The sequence below is a fragment of the Theropithecus gelada genome, chromosome 14 (genome assembly GCF_003255815.1).
Source record: "Theropithecus gelada isolate Dixy chromosome 14, Tgel_1.0, whole genome shotgun sequence".
NCBI lineage: Eukaryota > Metazoa > Chordata > Mammalia > Primates > Cercopithecidae > Theropithecus > Theropithecus gelada.
The window spans coordinates 56,909,439-56,929,880 of NC_037682.1; the positions used below are offsets into that span (position 1 = coordinate 56,909,439).

General features: G+C 44.7%; 1 protein-coding gene across 1 annotated transcript in view; it reads left to right on the plus strand.

The window, feature by feature from the left end:
• The window catches only part of TRIM66 (tripartite motif containing 66), a 46,758-nt gene that overhangs the window by 15,209 nt on the left and 11,107 nt on the right, over positions 1 to 20,442 (plus strand). Inside the window, exons 8-12 of the mRNA XM_025356738.1 lie at positions 190 to 307; positions 2,284 to 3,188; positions 4,827 to 4,988; positions 18,338 to 18,857; positions 19,112 to 19,207. Of these exons, the coding sequence (XP_025212523.1) occupies positions 190 to 307; positions 2,284 to 3,188; positions 4,827 to 4,988; positions 18,338 to 18,857; positions 19,112 to 19,207 (1,801 nt within the window). The remainder of the gene's footprint in view (positions 1 to 189; positions 308 to 2,283; positions 3,189 to 4,826; positions 4,989 to 18,337; positions 18,858 to 19,111; positions 19,208 to 20,442) is intronic.

The window sequence follows — 20,442 nt, forward strand, 5'->3', positions numbered from 1 at the left end:
GATAAGAGGAAAGGGATCAGCTGGGAGGATGGGCAGGTGCTAAGGTGCAAGAGAATGAGAATATGGAGGATGACCAGAGGTTAAACAGCCATGACTTTGAGCCTTTCAGCTTGTCCAAAGAGTAAGGGAAGGGGAGTTGTCATTTAGGTGCAAGATGCCCAAATAAATGACCTTTGGTGCTGTTGTCAGATTGTGTTTCAGATGCAGCGATTGCTGGAGACAAGTTGTAACACAGATCCTGGCTCCCCTTGGAGTATCAGATTCACCTGGGAGCCTAACTTCTGGACCAAGCAGCTAGCTTCTCTTGGTGAGCTTGGACCCACCCACCCAGGCCTACCCACCCTTTGGGCTTTGACCTAATTACTTACCTTACTGGGTAGGTCAGCATATGCCTAAGAAAAAGCACTCCCTGGGACTGCCAGTGGTCTTGGAATCATTCAGCAAACTTTTTTTTTTTTTTTTTCTGAGGGGGAAGAGGAGAGAATGAGGAATTTAAATAACAGTGGCAATATAGGACTTTGTATCAGGACCAGTTGAAATCTGAGTTTACCATTCTGTGTAAATGTCCTGTTACCTTGGTTTTATTGCTGAGAAGGAGACAAGACAGTCACCCTGCTCTCTAGAATGCTGTATGGCAGTACAGTTGAATGTGTGTCTCTGTGGTCACACAAAGGTATACATGTGTGGGCACAAGCAGGGGTATCTCAGCAACAGTGAAATTGCATGTGCATGTTTGTGTTACACAGACATATCCTTTTGAGTTGAGATATAAGCAGATAATTCATGGCCTTGTGCATTTTTCTTCCCTGCTGCAAACATTTGCTGGCATTCAGTCTTTAGGCAGAATGTAGACAGCTTGAAGTTGTGCCTGTGTTGACAGCCTAACGAGTTTGTTAAACTGATGGCCAGCTGCTGCCTTCATTTGAGGCTGTTAATCTTATTGAAAATTTGTTGAACTTGGCAAAATGACAAATGATATGTAGGTTTATTTCTTTTCTTCCCTCTTTCCTTTGATTTAACTCAGCAGACCTTTGATAGGCACCTACTCTTGTTTAGGCCCCAGGCCGAGTACCAAAGAACCAATGGTGAATAAAACACATTTTCCTTAAGGAGCTCAGACTTCCTCTAAGTAAGCCTCATCAAAATAATGAGATGAAGGAGTCATTAGACTGAGTTAGCCAAAGATCTACTTGTGCACAAGGGACCTAGAGACCTCAGGGGGTGGTGCTGGTACCTGGCACTGACCTGGTATATTAGTCCATTCTTGTATTACTGTGAAGAAATACCTGAGACTGGGTAATTTATAAAGAAAAGAGGTTTAATTGGCTCATGATTCTGCAGGATGTACAGGAAGTATGATCCTGGAATCTGCTTGGCTTCTGGGGCGGCCTCAGGAAACTTACAGTCATGGCGGAAGGTGAAGATGCCCATCACATGGACAGAGCAGCAAGAAACAGAGCAAGGGGGGAGGTGTTACACACTTTTAAACAATCAGATCTCACGAGAACTCTATCACAAGAACAGCACCAAAGGGATGGTGCTAAACCATTCATGAGGGATCTGCCCCCATGATCCAGTCATCTCTTACCAGTCGCCACTTCCAAAACTGGGGATTACAATTCAACACGAGATTTGGGTGGGGACACAGCTCCAAACCATATTACCTGGTATTAGAGCCTCCCCACTCTAATCTCTTGATCCAGTCATCTCTTACCAGTCGCCACTTCCAAAACTGGGGATTACAATTCAACACGAGATGTGGGTGGGGACACAGCTCCAAACCATATTACCTGGTATTAGAGCTTCCCCACTCTCTTCCATCCTGCTTGCTCAACACACAGTTCCCCACGCCTGTATCTGGGAACTTGTTCATTGGTCCCAGGCATGACTTTCTACCCTTTGCTACTTTCTGGCATACTTCCTCCCCACCCCAAAGTTGATTCTTTTTGTCAGAGTCTGATTGGGCTGTTCTGTTGAAAAAAAAAAATGAGTGCTATTTGAGAGAGCTTATGGTTTCCCTAGTGGGATAGAAACAGAGTCAGGGCTGAGCATCTGGTAAAAACTGAGCTAATTTCTCAAATATCCTAGGCCCCCAAAGCAGGTCCATACAGGTGCTATTACTGGCAGCATTCTAGACTGAGTCTAGGATATCAAGGGTTGAATTTCCTAATCTCTGTGCCTGGTACAGGATTGTCGAATGAGGTTCTTTTGTCCCAGGAGCAGGAAGTAGCAAGGTGGGAGCAACTTGAAAAACTTGAAAAACTCTCTATTCTGCATTTTCAGGCTGCATAACTACTGAAGGTGGACAACTGTCCCGGGCAGATGCTTCTGCTTATGGAGGCTTACAGGGGCCATCACCCTTTTATCAAAGCCACCAGTCTCCAGTGGCTCAGCAAGAGGCTCTTAGCCACCCCTCTCACAAGTTCCAGTCTCCAGCAGTGTGCTCCTCATCTGTGTGCTGCTCCCACTGCTCTCCCGTCTCGCCTTCCCTCAAAGGCCAGGGCCCCCTACCCAGCATGCACCCAGCCCACAACTTTAGGCAGCCCTCTGAGATGGTGCCCCAGCAGCTGGGGTCTCTGCAGTGCTCTGCCCTGCTGCCCAGGGAGAAAGAGCTGGCCTGCAGCCCTCATCCACCAAAGCTGCTGCAGCCCTGGCTGGAAACCCAGCCCCCTGTGGAGCAGGAGAGCACATCCCAGCGGCTGGGGCAGCAGCTGACTTCCCAGCCCGTGTGCATTGTCCCCCCACAGGATGTTCAGCAAGGAACCCATGCCCAGCCCACCTTACAGACACCCTCTATCCAAGACCAGTTTGGCCACAACCAGAAGCTGAAGCTCAGTCACTTTCAGCAGCAGCCACAGCAGCAGCTACCACCTCCACCACCTCCCCTCCCCGCTCCCCCACAGCAGCCACACCCACCTCTACCTCCATCCCAGCATCTGGCTTCTAGTCAGCACCAGAGCACTCCTGGGCCTGCCTGTTCTCAGAATGTGGACATAATGCATCACAAGTTTGAGCTGGAGGAAATGCAGAAGGACTTGGAGCTTCTTCTCCAGGCTCAACAGCCCAGCTTGCAACTGAGTCAGACCAAATCTCCTCAGCATCTTCAGCAAACCATTGTGGGGCAGATCAACTACATCGTGAGGCAGCCAGCACCTGTTCAGTCCCAGAGCCAGGAGGAGACCCTGCAGGTAAGCATCAGGGTGGCTTGGCATACATATTCTGCCCATCCTAGGATCACTCACAGAATACAGCCTCCCCACATTTTAGCTTGTGGCCCTCTCTCTACAATGAAGATGGGGAAAATATTTTTTGTGGCTGCCACAACCCAGAGCTGGCTACCTTAGGATATGAATCAATGGAATTTGTTGGGTGAGTGGTCTGCAGGGATGTTCTGCAGAAGTAGATGAGCAACTGAGACACAGAGATGTCTTGAAGATGAGCTCTTGGAGGCCTTTCTGTCTACCCACCTACTAGCTTACTGAAACAAGGCAGCACAGGAATACAGTTTCTGCACCTTAGGGCTGCCTTGAGCTCAGCCCTCACATTTCAAGACTACCCTGGACTCAATCTCCCACCTCAGAAAAGCTCCAGAGAGCGTAGTATCCAGTCCCAACTTAGATCTAGGCTCACTACTCTCCAGAGTAGCTTGGCTTAGCCCTGTCTTCCTGGATGACAGTAGGGACCCTGCCCACCAATGGTACCTTCTGAGCTGTGCTGAACTCCTACCAGTGCCAGAGCAGAAGAGAGGCTGTCTCTTATCTTGTCATCTGCCTAGCTCCCTTGCCGGACCTTATGAATCCCAGACAGGGGGAAGGGCTGAGCTTAAGAAGCAGAGTGAGGGTCCATGTTAGATGCTAGCAGGCAGCACTTTTATAATATTGCACAGATATAGACTTAAACTTTTTTACTTCTACTAAGCTGGGTATGTTTTATTTGCACCATATCATTTATCCTATCGACAATGTTGTTTGGTAGGCATTACCATCTGTGCTTTATAGGTATGTAAGTGGGAGTTAGAGAAGCCTAGCAGTTTGTCTATATATCATACAACGTCAAGAGGTAGAGCTAAGACTTGGATTCTGGTCTGCTGACATTTCTGTAACGCCACAGAAGTCTTCTTCTTTCCATAGGAGGATATTGGATGCTGCTCCTCTTTTTTCTCAGCTAAAAGACAGTTGAAGAGGTGCAGTTTGGACCCCTGGGATCTTTGCTGCATTTCACATCTTCATTCTTAGCTCTTGATTTTCTTTTTTTTCCCCCAGAACCTCCTGTTCTATCCTCTTCTCTCTACCTTTCTCTCACTTTTTCTATAGTGGTGTCCCCTTTAAATCTGTAATCACATTTATATCTTCAAAGCAGCTTTACAGATTTTTACTTTATTATAGAATCTAAGGCCTCACATTTATGCTTCAGTACTGACAACTTCAGATCATGCTTCAATGTCTTCCCCTGAGGCCCAGTTCTTTTGAGGAGATATAGAATAATCCGTGTGATGGCAGAGAAGGGTCTAGGGTTTGTAGAGGGCCATAAGCTAAAATGTAAGTCAAAACTAGGTTATGATTGCTAAAGTGAATATCACAAAATTAGCTCAGAATTCTTGGTTTGGGTTCCATCCTAAGACTTTCACATTAGCATATAGTCTTTGGAAGAGTTGGGATAAGAGTATTTTTCTTTTTGGAAAACATTTAAGCAGTACACAATGTGTAGGTTGTGACGATGGGCAGGGCAGGGTGAGCACTAGCCTTTGCTGCCACTGGTGCTGCTGCTGTTGCTGCTGCTACACTCTCTGCAGTCAAACCTACCCAAGTTCTTATTTTCTTCTCCAGGGTACAGATGAGCCCCCAGCATCTGAGGGCTCAAAGCGGGCTCTCTCTCTTGACAAGAATACTGCTGCTGCCTTGCCCCAGGCATCTGGGGAAGAAACCCCTCTTGGTGTCCCCCCAGTGGACAGCACCATCCAGCACTCCTCTCCAAATGTGGTGAGAAAGGTACTAAAGGAGCCTGTTTTCCCTGACCACATGGGACCCACTGCCAGCCAAGACCCCAGGCACTTGGAGGAGGAGGATAAGGTGGGGGGAGGAGCATCCCTGTTCCATCCCTGGACCCTACACAGCCCTGATTCATGCCTTCTGCCCTAGTGAGTCAGCAATATAGATCTTCCTCCTCCCCATTTCCACTCCCCCATTCACACTTAAAATGGGGCCTCCTGGGGCTTCATGCAGAGTGTAAGGGGGAAGGGAAAGAAAGCCAATTTATTGAACATGTCCTCTGTCCTCTGTGCTTAGAACCGTGTGTGCTGCTTCACCAGCATTATCTCACCTTGCCTCCAACAGTTGTGGAAGTGAGCATCCCCATTGTATAACTAAGGAAACTGAAGTCCAGGGCCCTACAGCTAGTAGAAGAGACAGCTGAGGTTTATTTAAAATGAGATCAGTTAGAATCCAAAGCTTGAACTTTTCTCTCTACAATGAAGATGGGGAAAATAATTTTTGTGGCTGCCACAACCCAGAGTTGGCTACCTTAGGATATGAATCAATGGAATTTGTTGGGTGAGTGGTCTGCAGGGATGTTCTGCAGAGGCAGATGAGCAGCTGAGACACAGAGATGTCTTGAAGATGAGCTCTTGGAGGTCTTTCTGTCCACCCACCTACTAGCTTACTGAAAGTGTTCGCTTACCCTGGACATAACCCAGAACCCTCAACTATCTATTCTCACCTCTGCCCCTTCACCCCCAACCCCTGTCATACCTCTAGCAGGAGCCTCAGTGCTGTGCCATATCCTCCACCCATTCCTCCTAGTGTCCCTTGTCCCTGTTTCACTTACCCTATTGCCTTCTCTGGCCTGGTGCCCTCAACTCTCCAGTGCCTCCACTCAGCCCTGGACTTGAAGTTCTGTCAGGTGTTCTGAACTCTCCCAGCCTGTACCCTTGGCCCTGTAGCATCCCTCTGGCCCTGCAGCCCAGCTATGCTGGCTGCTCAGTGTACCTACCCATCACCAACTTTCCCTAGCTGTACCATCACAGTGCATGTCTTAGATCAGTCAGTCTCAGTGACACTTGAGGACAGTTTAGAAAAAAGAAGGGATGGCAAAAATGAAATGTCAACTTGGAAATTGCTGATAACTCTTGAGGCTTTTTGTCTGTGCCTATCTTACCCTGTTGAAAATGGCTTGGCGTAGAGGCCCTTGAGGTACTGTATATTGGCCCTTTGTGGCTCTTAGATGTTTAACTTCTTGTATTTGGGCCAGCCACCTAACCATTCATTCATTTATTTAATCATTTAATGCGCACACACACACACACACACACACACATTAATCTCCAAGTATGTGCCCCATATTCTACTAGGTGCCAGGCATACATTGGTGAATAAGAGAGTCAGTCCCATGCTGGAGAGTACAATCTGGTGGAAGAGACAGTTAAGCACCAATAATAAACTGTGGTAAAGTGCTATAATAGTCATTGGGGTACACCCCAATGGAGTACCTAGCTCTGGGAGAGGGGGCTGTTGACGGACGACTTCTTAGAGGACATTATTTTAAGCTGAAATTTCGAAGAGGAGAAGTTGGGCTAGTGAAGGGTAGAGGGGTAGAACAAATAGTCGAAAGGAATGGCAACTAGGAAGCTTCAGAAGTGAGAGAAAGCCTGGGGCAGTTAGGGGGGCTTCAGATAATTTGTAATTTGGTTGATAGGATCATGAGACACACTGGGGAATGGGATAGATTGAGACCAGAGGAGCTGTAAGGCCTTGTAAATTATGCTTTGGGGTTGGGATTCAGTCTTGGGGGATGTGAGGAGTAAGTGAAGGACTTCCAGAAAGGAGGGATATGGTTTGAATTAAGTTTGAAAGATCACTTTAGCTGTGGTAAGGGAGACCAGAATAGTACAGAGGAGAAACAGAAGGCTTAATGAAATCAATAATAATAGGAATGAAGAGGAAGCAAAGATTTCAAGAGATATCAGATCACAGGAGTTTTAGCCTCAGTGTCTGATTGATGATAGGTAAGGCAGAGAAAATCCTTTGGCTTAACACCCAGGTGTTTTCCCATGCTCCCATCCCAGTGGATCTGTCTTGACCCACTGGAATGGGAGCATGGGAAAAAGAGCATATTTAGGGGAAGAAGTTAAGTTTTGAATTATTGATATTCTTTTGTGGAAGACACATTACAAGATGACCTGAAGGCAGCTAGCTCTAGATGTCAGTAGTTCAGAAGCAAGCATGAGAATTGCTGTAACTGCCCGAAGGGTTCTTCTTGCCTGCTGCACAAATGAAGACCATGGCATTGCAGTAGAGAAAGAGTTTAGTTAATTTGAGGCTGGGATTTTTCAAAGGCAGTTTGGGGAAGGGGTGGAGGTGGCTAGAAATGGGTGCTTGCTGCTGATTGGTTGGGATGAAAATGAAATCATGGGTTAAAGCTGTTTGCTTGAGCTGAGTTGCTTCTGGATGGGGCCGTAGGAGTGGAATGGATGGATCTAGATGAAGCCATGGATGTCAGACATGCAGAAAACTTGAAAAGATATCTCAAAAGGCCAATCTACAATAGGCCCAGGAATGATTAGGGGAAAGGCAAGAGGTGGGGATGGGTAGGTTAGATCAGATCTTTTTCACTGTCATAATTTGCTCATTGATATAATTTTTGCAAAGGTGGTTTCATTGCCAGTGCTCGGTTGTAGTGGAAGCCATGCAGAAAATGCTGCTTCTCATTTGCTGAGGTTCAGTTCTGTTCCTATACACAGAGCAGAGGAAAGAAGCTGAGCCACATACATGCATGGAGTCAGTGCTGCCTGTGTGAGTGGCCCACAGGGTTCCCTGAGCAGCAAGGGGTGCTGCCCTCTTGTGTGGCTGCAAGTTGGCAGTGGGGTTAGCAAAGGTCCTAGAAACTCTAACTTCTCATTTTGAGCTTCTCCTGCCCCTTATTAAAAGGGGCTCCTGTAGAGGTTTAGAGGGACAGATGGCCTGGCATTCTTCACGTGTTTCATAGACTTTTCATGGCTTGAACTCCCAGAAAAAGGACCCTCAAATTTGTCATCCTGGCTTAGAGGAACCTTTGGATTGGCAGAGAGAGATCAACCCTGACAGTGAGAGCCACTGGTTGTCTACAAAACTACTGCAATAAGGAAAAGGATTTTCTTTTTGAGGAAATTTGTTGTCTTGGAGCTGGGGTTGGGCAGGGTGGAGGGTGTGAAGCTCAAGGATAGCAAACAACATTCTGAGCTTTTTACCATTGAGTGATAATATTTTGTATAGTACTGTTCTAATTTTTTCATAGGTTTTTACATGGATTATTTCATTTTATCTCTTTATCCTAGCAATACTATCAGGAAGCCACTTTCTTATTTCCCTTTGAAAGATGTGGAAACTGAGACACAGAGAGGTTAAGTGACCCACCTAAGAGTTATACAGCCAACCCATTGGGCAATGTTAGGACCAGACCACAGGTCCTTGACAGCTCTGTGTTCAATGACTAGGTTAAATTGCTTCTCTTTCTGCACTGCAGTGTGGCGTCTCACCTGCTGAATTTTCCTGTCTTTACAATCCTTGAAGTAGCCTGAGGCTTTGCTGGGGAGAGGTGTTAGGACCAGCCTAATTTGGTATTGGTTGTTTTATCTGGTAAAGGTGTTTTGTCCTCCAGCCCACTCCCAGCCTGTGCTGGCCTGTGAGTGCCAGGAAAGTCAAAAGAATCTATCTGAAAGTCACGGACCAGAAGAACCTGTGGCACCATGTTTCTGTGAGTTCTACACTGACTGTTTATCACCAAAAGAGGACTTTTGGTGAAGCAGAACATCTGTGTACAAGTACCTTGGAGTTGGTGCTTTGTGAGCCAATGGTGGAAACAGGTTGCTGCTGAAAATGCGATGTGAAAGTTCTGGAATGGGTTTTCTAGTGGCTTGAGCTCTGCAACCCCTTTTGAATGAATTTTGGTATTTGTCTGGCACCAGCTGTTGCCTAAACTTCCTAATCTTGGTTCAGTCACTCTGAAAGAAAGACCATGGCTACAACCCTACCACAGCAACCCTTACATCTCAGGTGAAGCTGGGAGACATTCTGATGCCTTCATTTTATGCTTCTGAACCAGTCAACTGCTGAAAAATACACACAATCCTTTCTTCAAGGGAGTTGGCTGGGTGCGGTGGCTCACGCCTATAATCCCAGCACTTTGGGAGGCTGAGACAGGCGGATTGCTTGAGCTCAACAGCTTGAGACCAGCCTGGGCAACATGGTGAAACCCCATTTCTACAAAAAAAAACGCAAGAAAATTAGCCAGGCGTGGTGGTGCATGCCTGTGGTCCCAGCTACTCAGGAGGTTAACGCATGAGAATTGCTTGAGCCTGGGAGGCAGAAGTTGTAGTGAGCCGAGATAGCGCCACTGCATTCCAACTTGGGCAACAGAGCGAGATTGTCTCAAAAAAATGAAAAGCTCTCATGGAGTCAAAGCTGTAGGCATCACAGAAAGCCCTATCTGAGTCCCAGTTCACCTGCAAGAGGGACCTTTCTTCTGCTGCTCGTAACATAGCCCCGGATCTTCAAGAGAGGACTTCGAGGCCACCAGCGTGCTATTCATGGCTTAGAAGCCTGAGATGTATTTCCAGTAAATGATACAGAAGCAGTAGGCATTCCTGTGATGCAGATAATTAAGAGTGATACAGAGGAGTAAAGGATAATTATCAGGCAGATAGTATTTATACCATTATCAAAGCATTTTGATGCCCGATCTCTTAATTTGAGTCTTATAAAAACTCAGTGAGATTTACATTAACCTGTGTAGGAGGAAATTAAAACCCAGAGCTGGACAATGACTTGCTTAAACTCATTAAACCCTGGTAACTGTGAGTAAATACCAGGCATCCTGCCTCCATAGTCTCCAAAGCTACTGCTATGGATCAGATTGTGGGTCCTCAACCTCAGGGACAATCTTTTCCTCATAGCCTAGCCAGGACAGCAGCATTTGCTCAGAATGTTCCTGGGACCTGGTGAAGCTTTCTTAGGGCACAGCCTGCGTTCTGGTCAGCATCTGCAGAATTGTATGCTCTTTCTACTCAGGAGTCAGACCAAACACTCCCCAAGTCTGGCTCCTGAACTTAGCACACTCTAAGAAGCTTGTGTCCTTAGTTCTATCCTGATTTCATTCACCATCCAAACCTAAGATTTTTGTCTGGGTCTCCTGGCCCATGAGAAAACAGGTCCTTGCTCCTATCTGTTTAATAAGACAGAATAGTGTATAAAGTGTTTTATAAGTACTCCCATTCAAAATGATTTTTTTTTTTTTTTGAGATGGAGTTTCACTTTTGTTGACCAGGCTGGAGTGCAATGGTGCGATCTTGGCTCACCACAACCTCTGCCTCCCAGATTCAAGTGATTCTCCCGCCTCAGCCTCCTGAGTAGCTGGGATTACAGGCATGTGCCACCATGCCTGGCTAATTTTGTATTCAAAATAATGTTTTTAAGTCAGTTTCCTACACTGGCCTGGGCAAAATACCTTTGACCAAATTCTCCTGAGTCTCCAAGGCTTGGGGTTTGAGGGTTCTACTCATCTGCCTTTCACTTCAGACTTACTAGAATCCGCTTACTCATTTCCTCTTTCTTCTACCTCAGATTCTGGGATCCTCTTTGCTTTTTCTGTCCTCCCTGGATTATCAGGGCACTGGGCACTTTTCACTTCTCTCTTCACCACCCACGAACCTTTTCTCATTTGACTTCACTAAGTTATCATATATCTGCATGGTTACATCCATAGTGACAGCCTTAATAAGTACAAGAGCTTTCTGTTGAGGTGGAGGAAACAAGGGCAACAACTTTGCCATTAAAAATCAACATGTGAGGGCCAGGCACAGTGGCTTATGCTTGTAATCCCACATTTTGAGAGGCTGAGGCAGGTGGATCACTTGAGGTCAGGATTTCAAGACCAGCAGCCTGGCCAATATGGTGAAACCCCATCTCTACTAAAAATACAAAAATTGGCTGGGCGTGGTGGCAGGCACCTGTAATCCCAGCTACTTGGGAGGCTGAGGCAGGAGAATCACTTGAACTTAGGAGGCTGAGAGGTTACAGTGAGCTGAGATCGCCTGACTGCATTGCAGCCTGGCCCACAGAGCAATAATCCGTCTCAAAAAAAATAAATAAATAAAAATCAACATGTGAAATTGCTTACTAGAAAAGTTACTCCCTTCCTCAGCCATCTGATTCTGTTGTTTCAAGATCTGCTACTGTTAAACCAGTTTACTTAATCTTGAAGTTGTTGAAGCATTCCTTTTTTTTTTTCTTTTCTTTTTTTGAGATGAAGTCTCACTCTGTCACCCAGGCTGGAGTGCAGTGGCATGATCTCAGCTCACTGCAACCTCCGCCTCCCAGATTCAAGCAATTCTCCTGCCTCAGCCTTCTGAGTAGCTGAGACTACAGGCATGTGCCACCACACCCAGCTAATTTTTGTATTTTTAGTAGAGATGGGGTTTCACCATGTGCAGGCTGGTCTCAAACTCCTGACCTCAGGTGATATGCCTAGTGCATTCATGTATTTTGAGTATTTAATTCACAAATCTGTTTCCCTCTCTCTTGTTTCCTTAGCTAGAGTGAAGGCCTTCAGTGTGTTTCCAAGACACAACTCCCAAATCTTTGGTCCCTTTTTCTATTGCATATTTACACAGTAGTCAGTTTCTGATGACTTTAACCGTCAGAACAAAAATCTGAAGCCAGAAGTGACCAGGCAAAGCTTTGGAACAGCAGCAAAAACAGCCATCACAAAACCCATGCATTATATTCTGTAGGAGATCCTAAACTCATATGTGGATATCTAGCCAGTGTTCTTGATCTAGCAAGCTTAAATATATGGTTTTCTTGGGAAAATTTTAGTTTAACTACATTATAGTAGTAAGCAGAGTAGAAGCGGAGAGTCAAGATTTCTATGAGGGTAGATAACAAGGGAGAAGACAAGAAACATCACTTGGAAAAGTGTCACGGTATGAGGTCATTCACTGAAAGAACAAGCTAAGCCCTACGTTCTTAGAAGTTCCTGAAAGCATCACTGAATTACTTATTGGTTCATCAAAATTCCTTGATATCACTAAGAAATGGTCTCCTTAGGCTTCTTATGCTCTGTTTAATAAGACAGAAGAGTGTGTAAAGTGTTTTAGAAGTATTCCCATTCGAAATAATGTTTTTAAGCCAATTGCATTTTGTTGTTGAAAGAGGTATGCTTCAGATAACTGGAAAATTTATGTGGACACCACCCTATCTGCACTACTTTATCTCCAGCAATATTATCTTGCTGTGAGAACCTGAAATTTATATTAAACTCAGGGCATGTGCACTAAGTGTCTGTTTATTTATTTCTCAGTCATTTCTTACTAGGGCACTAGCTTTCTAGCTACTGGCACAGAATCAAGACCAGCCAGCCTGTTTTCAAGGCTGGTCCCAGATTCCTAGTCTTGGACCTGTATGAGCTTGGGAAATCTGGATAACCACTCTGTGTCTCAATTTCCCTTCCTGTTAAAATGAAAGAGCAATGTTTTCTCTAAATTTTGACAATACCATGTGGCAATCATTAGAAAATAATGTCAACACATTGAACTCTAGAAACACATCTGGGTGGTAAGAGTGAGGAGAGAGAGAGGGCAGCAAGTAACAGAGCACAGGTCAAGCAGAGTTCAGGTTAGATAGGTGCAGGGTCACATAGGTGACTAGTAGCAGAGGTGGAAAGTCAGACAATTCAGGGAGGTCATAGGTCAGGCAAGTTGTCAAGTCAGGTGGTAAAGACAGGTAGGTTAAATAGGTTAACTGAATCCATTAAATTAATAGGTGAAGTAATTTCAGATAAGTCAGGCAGGTGGCAAACAAAGATGAGACCAAAAAAACAGGCAAGAAGAGGAAAGGGACAGGGATGGGAACACACAGTTTGGCGGAAGGGAAACGAGGAGCGAGATGAGATGCTAGTTAAGGGACGTAAGACGGAGCCTCTGTAGGCTCAGGGTTGTTTCTCTTCATCCTCCAAAGATGACCTGAGCTAATTATCAGAGTGAATGTGTTTTGGCATTTTGACTCTTCCTCTCTGAACTAGAAAATAGTTTATTTTCAGTTGTGAATCTCAAAATACACCTTTTCCTTCATGAAATCTGGAGGTTTTGTATGTGAAGATGAAGTCAAGGTGTCAGTTACATAGTTGACAGCCTAGAAACCTCAGTGATACCCTCTGCATACTTTATAGCTAGAAATACATGTTTGCTCCTGTCATTTGACTCTGAACAATCCTGGGGTCTAGAGGGTGGGTGGTATCATCTCCGTTGATAAGTGAGCTCCCTTCTGCATGGGAGACACCAAGTGTCAGACAACCTGGCCATGTTCTCAAGCCCTTTTCCAATCCCATCATGCTCTCGAGAAATGCTTCCTCTCCTCCCAGGCCCTGGAGACTCAGCCTGCTTTCCTTGCTCTGAAAGTTGGCCCTACCCTTGCCCCCAACCCATCTTGTAGCACTGGCAACAGACTAGGATGGAAGTTCTCAAATCTTCTTTTACTTTTTGTACATGAAATAAGTACCTTTTGTTTTAATATTTTACAACCCTTTCCTCTACAGAGCTGATGTAGTATAAAAATAACGAACACATAGCATATATAGGTTTTGGAAATGCCATTATTTCTGTATAGCCTGTAAAAATGGGGTTGGGCTGGCTTTCTCACAGCACTTTCTCTGAGTCCCTTCCTCCGTGGAAGTTTTCCAGGTTCTTGTTACTACTACCAGAGCTTCACCCCATCTCCTGATAGCATTGGCCTCCTTGAGATTGGCTGTGGTTGTGAGAAGGAAAGAAATCAGTCAAGTATGCAATATCTTGGGATGTATTGCTGACCTCGTATTGTCTTCTGGGTATTACAGGACCAGGTTCATCAGGTTCACCTCAAAATAAACTGCCATGGAGTTTCTGCAATTTTTCCACAGTTCAGTCTGCATGTCTTCTTCTCCCCTATCATTATGTTAACTCACATATGCAATAGGTAATTAGGACAGGAGAGCTGATTTCCCACGAATATGATCTCTACCCCTAATCTGGGAAGTTTTGTCCTTGGGGATGTTATCTTGTGCATATCTTGTGAGATATGGCACCTGACCATTATTATTTGGGTGGTCTCGTGTGGATTTTAGTGCTCTTAATGCTTGGCAACAAGGATCTCACTAAGAAGAGACATCTATATAATTCTCAATATCCAGCATGGGTAGATTAAATGAACGCCACAATCGCACTAAACATACATGTCAAATAGGGGAAAGGGGAAAGAATCCAGAGCAAAGGATTAGGCTGTCATATATTGCAAAATGGAATGAAATAGTCACTGGGTATTCTTGTTCATAGATAAGGAAATATAGAATATTAGAAAACTATGGTAGTGCATAACCAGGACAACAAGGAGACGTTAAGGAATGCAGGCCTGGGCATGTTTGAGATAGTCATTGATTTTTGGCCTTGGTCCCTTAAGCTGGGCTTCATTCCTAGTTTGCCCAATTTGGTTTAAATATTCTTCCCACCTTGCTTCTCTTCAACCTTTCTTATCTTGGCACTTAGACTGTGGAGGAAATTGAAGGTTTTTAAAAACTTGAACACTATTAAACTACTAAGGAAAATATAAAGAGCATACTTTGGAGAGATAAACAAAAGATATTTAACTCATCTGTGTTTAAAATTAAGAATAGAAAATATAAGCCTTACTAAAGCAGTTAAATAATAAGGGAAAGAGGTAGGGAAAGAAGAGAAAGAGATGATAAAAGAAAGCAGGACAGAAAGAGAGAGAAGGAGCTCATGAGAGAGAGGGGGAGAGAGGAGAAGAGAGGGAAGGAAAAGAAATAGAATAGAATATGACAGATAGTGAAGGGGAGTAAGCCCAGAGACGTATAGAGGGAGACAAGTCAAAATTAAGTTGTAGCTTTGGTACCGAAGATCTGGATTCCTTTTATTTATTTATTATTGTTGTTATTATTATTATTATTATTATTATTATTGAGATAGGGTCTTGCTCTGTTGCCCAGGCTGGAGTGTAGTGGCACAATCTTGGCTCGCTGCAGCCTCAACCTCCTGGGTTCAAGCAATCCTCCCACCTTAGCCTCCAGAGAATCTGGGATCACAGGCCCATGCCAGCATGCCTGTCTAATTTTTCTATCATTTGTGGAGATGGGGTTTCACCATATTGCCTATGCTGGTTTTGAACTCTTGGGCTCAAGCAATCTGCCTGCCTTGGCCTCCCAAAGTGCTGGGATTGCAGGTGTGAGCCACGATGCCCGACCAAGGTCTGGATTCTAAATCTATAAAAAATCTACATCAAATCTATTTAATGATAGAATATTGAAAGGATCCTCTGAGATCAGGAATGAGACTAGGATGGCTACTATCACTGCTTCTATTCAATATTGTACTGGAGGTCTTAGCTAGTGGAGTGAGGCAAGAAAAACAAATGTAAAGAAAAAAGAAAATAGATTTACCATTCAGAATGGGCGTGGTGATTCATGCTTGTCATCCCAGCACTTTGGGAAGCTAAGGTGGGAAGATGGCTTGAGCCTAGGAGTTCAAGACCAGCCTGGGCAACATAGCAAGACCCTGTCTCTACAAAAACAAAAAATAAAAGTTAGCTGGGTGTGGTGTTATGCGCCTGTAGTCCTAGCTACTCCGGAGCCTGAGGTGGGAGGATTGCGTACTTGAGCTTGGGAGGTCAAGGCTGCAGTGAGCTGTGGTTGTGCCAGTGCACTCCAGCCTGGGTGACACAGCAAGACTCTGCCTGGAAATACAAAACAAAAACTTACTATTCATGGATGGGCATGATTTGTGTGCACAGAAGATCCAAAACAAAATCCCAGAATGACTTTAGCAAGGTCTATACAAAGTCAATATTCAAAAATTAATTGTATTTCTATATACAATACACAAACAATAAAAAGAAATGGAAATCTATAAAATTATATTTTACAATAATATGAAAAAACTTAAGATGCCCTCTGAGCCTCATCTTTGTCAAGTGTAAAATTAGGTCTGCAGCAACAATAATAACAATAAAAATAATAGCAGCAGCAGTAAAAACAACGGGTTTATTGAGCATCTACAGTATGCCAGATATTGTTCTAAATGTTCACATGGATTGTTTCTTTTAACCTTTAATGGTTATTGTGAGGATTAAATAAAGTAATATATGTAAAACATTTAGCAAATTGCCTTGCATATAATAAATTCTTCATAAGCTTTAGCTGTATAAAAATAATCATTATTTTAGAGAGACTCATTGACTAAGTTGTCAGTAGACCTAAGCTGCTGTTCATTTGGCTAAAGATTTGTAGAATAAACAGTCCTGTATTAGTGTTGTTTTGAAATTTTAAATAGCTCATTAATTCATTTATTCATCCAGACACTGCTCTTGGGTCTAGGAATACAGTGAGTAAGCAAAATAGATAAAAATCCATACCCTAATGGAGTTTCCACTTTAGTAGGGGAAACAGACATTAATCAAATGATATCACAGATTGTGGTATGAGGCTGAAAGTATAAGTACAAGGCATATGAGAGCATAAAAGCAGGAACCTGGTCTGGACTAGAGAATGAAAGAAGGCTTTCTGGCAAAAAATGTCAGTTGAGCTGAGTTCTGAAGGATAAGTGGAACAGGGCAGGGCTAAGAGAATCCTCTCTGCAGAGAAAGCAGTTCCTCTGAAGCGGGTGAGGATAGTGGGTGGAGGGAGAGCTTGGTATGTTTCAGGAACTGGAAAAAATGAGTGACGAGTTCAGAGAATGAGGAGAGGGTTATTGAATGAGCTATGGCTACAAAGGAGGACAGAGGGACAGGTCATCAGGGCCTCGGGAGTCTTGTTAAGAATTTTTGCAGTTATTCTAAGAAGAATGGAGTGCACTGCGGGGTTTTATGAAAAGAAATGATGTGATTGGATCCGTGTTTTGAAAATATTTCTCCATTGAAGAGGCTACTACTGTTGTCTAGGGAGATGTGAAAGTAGGTTAGGCTAGGGCACCATCAGCAGAGGGAAGAATTAGTGGGTATATTTGAGAGATGTTTAAGGGGTAGAATTGATGGGGTTTGGTATTAGCTTGGGTGTGGCAGGAGGAGTGCTTCACTGATGCCTCCTTCATAGGATCTGACTTGCAGATCTGGATGACTAGGAGTGGCTTTCACTGAGATGAGGACAGTCTTCATGGCAAAACAGCTTTAATAACTATATTGAGACTTGAGAATTTATTTGAAGTATTTATTTTCCTGTGAAAATTTGAATGGGAAAAGAAATGACAGATTCAAGACACTATTTTGGAAACTTAGATAGATATGCCTAATCCCCATTTTCTCTTTGTTTTTCAAAAGATGTGAAATTGTTATATATTTAGTCTTTTTTTAAAGGGCAAGGATATGAAACTTATACATTCCTGAAGGTTATATTTAGAGCCAGTCTCCCTCATTTTCCCCAAATCTGTCTCTCCAATCTGAAAAATGGAATGGATTCAGTACAGAAATCTATGTCTTCAACTTCTTTTTATAAACCTTTTACATCTCTTCTCCTCAGATGTAAGAAAATAATTTTGGAGTCAGAACATTACTGCCTTATCCAATGATCGTACGGACTGGGTGATATTAAGATTTAGGTGCTTTGAAGTTCTCTGCCTCTGGTTTGGAATATCTTTGGCAGGTATACTAGGGCCAGAAAAGACCTCCAAATATCTTGGTTAAAGCCTACATCAAATGCTAGTAGTGCTTGGAGTTGATCTGAACAAGCCCATAAGAAGCCCCGGAGTTGACCCAGGTTCCCCAGGACTGATTGGAACTTTCTGAGCCTTGGCATTCTCTCAAAGAAGATCTGAGGCTGATAAGAGTTTGAACCTTCTCAATCCCCTGCTACTTTTGTATAGCAGAAACTATTCTATAGCACTCCTTGACGGAAAGAGAAGCCGCTGGTGGTATAGTCAGAGGGGAATTTGAAATTAGAGGGCAGTCCCACAACCTGACCCTTTGCTTAGGTACAGGACTAGGGTGAGGAATGTGGCTGACTGCGTGTGTGTGTGTGTGTGTGTACATGCCTCAGATCAGGCAATAAGTTCTCTTTCTCACTCTTGCTCACACACACACACACACACACACACACACACACACACAGAGTCCTCCGCTTGTGCCTCTCTCTGTGTGTCATAGCCTAGCAGCCTCCTTGGTTTCAGGAAGAGGAACAGGGCTTCATTCATTGCCTGAGTTCCTGGCACCTACCAGACTCTGAAGCCAGAGTGGAATTGGAGCATGGGAGCTCCTGTGGGTTGGGTCCCCCTTCTTCCTCCCTCCATTCCCAGATAGCAGCCTGACTCTACCCCTTGTCTCTGTTCCCACAGCACTCTACCTCGGTGAGCATCATGGGCTTTTCCAACACTCTGGAGATGGAGTTGTCATCTACTAGGTTGGAGAGGCCCCTAGAGCCACAGATCCAGAGTGTGAGCAGCCTGACATCTGGCGCCCCCCTGGCAGTACCAAGCCTGCTGAGTGCTTCCCCCAAAACGGTGTCCAGCCTGACAAGTGTTCAAAACAAGGCCATGCCCAGCCTGACAACCAGTCACCTACAGACTGTGCCCAGTCTTGTGCATAGTACATTCCAGTCCGTGCCCAACCTGATGAGTGACTCTTCTCAGGCTATGGCAAGCCTGGCAAGTGATCACCCTCAGGCTGGGCCCAGCCTAATGTCTGGTCACACCCAAGCTGTGCCAAGTCTGGCAACTTGTCCTCTGCAGAGCATTCCTCCAGTTTCTGACATGCAGCCAGAAACTGGGTCCAGCTCCAGTTCTGGCCGAACTTCAGGGAGCCTGTGCCCCGGAGATGGGGCTGATTCCTCCCTGGGGAATGCTCTGTGTAAGGTAAGTCCTGGGGAAATGCTATTCAAACTTCCTTTGCTCATCAATCGGCAAAAGATTGGCCACTGGGACCCTTATTCTGACCTTAGCTTAACAGTTCTGAGACCACTAATGACAACCATGTCTGAGTTCTTTGATTCTTGTTGATATTTCTCTTTTGAAAGATGGAAAGTGAGGATTCCACTTGCTTCACTGACTCACTGGGGCAAGGTCCCATAGCCGCTGGTCTGGATGCTTCCACAGACTTGACCATCCCCTCAGAACTGGAGGAGCCAATTAACCTCTCTGTGAAGAAACCACCACTGGCACCAGTGGTCAGCACATCTACAGCTCTGCAGCAGTACCGGAACCCAAAAGGTGAGACTCAAGCAGCCTGCCCTTCGTGTTTGCCACAGAGTTGAGCAGATGGACTCAGCACTTCTAGGTGAGATAGAGGCCAGCAGACAAGCTCTAAGCTGGGGAAACAGTGCATCTCTCTGAGGTTGAATTTACTTCTCTCCTCCAGAACTGTCTTAGTAACACCTGTTCTGCTTCCCTCACCATGGCCATGGCTGATCTAGGCATGGCCAGGACTTATTCTCTTTGTAACACTCCCCATGCCAAGAGTCCTGGGGGTCTGCATTATACCTAGGGGGAAACAGAACTCAGCCCAGGAGGGCTAGCCTTGACAAAATGTTATAGGGAAAAGAGCATGTCTGACTTTGGAGTCCAATAGATGGAAGTTAGGAAACCAGTTCTCTCTCCCTCTGATTCTTGGTAAGATATCTAACCTCCCTCAACTGATTTCTTTCTCTCTAAATGGGGCTAATTGCACCTACTTCATAGGCTGCTGGGACCAATAACCATAGTGAAATCATTTGATAACTTACTCTGAGTAGTAAGGATTTTCCTGGTACCTGACAGTAATGTGGATTTGTGTTGTGCTTCGTAGTGAAGGGAATTTGGACCATTGGAGATTGGTTCTGATTCACTTCTCAGCTACCCATGCCCTTTCTCCAACCAGGCTAGGCTAAGTTTGTTCTTCTGTGGAAGGTGAGGGCTAGTTGGGAAGTCAGGAAGTGACTCCCTGATGATCATTTGGGACTTTTTTCGTTCAATGTATGATGCATGTTTAATTTGTAATGATTAGTCTGTTTCCTATACGTGTAATAAATGAAAATGAAAGACATAATTTTTCTCCTCTTTTTTTCACACTGACTGAAAGGCCAACTGAAAAATTATTGGTTCTTATTACACATAATAATGTAACTGCGTTTTATGCAGTTAAACATTTTAGACCCTGCTTGCCCACGTACAGTGCCTAGGACCATGCCTGGTGCTGAATGGATGCTAGTTCCATCCTTTTGCCCCACGACTGCCTCCATAGACTGCCTACTCAGAGGAGAACTCCCTGGGAGCCTCTTTTCCATGGAGTGTGAGCTGGATTCTTAAGCACTGCTGGAATCCCAGCACTTGGCTGACAGGGCATAGGCTGGACAAAAAGACTCCTCAGAGAAGGCAACACTGGTGTACTGAGAACAAGTGATTTCTGAGCTCATCTTGAAGGTGAGAAACTGGCCCATCAGTGCCTGACCCAATACTCACCCATAGGC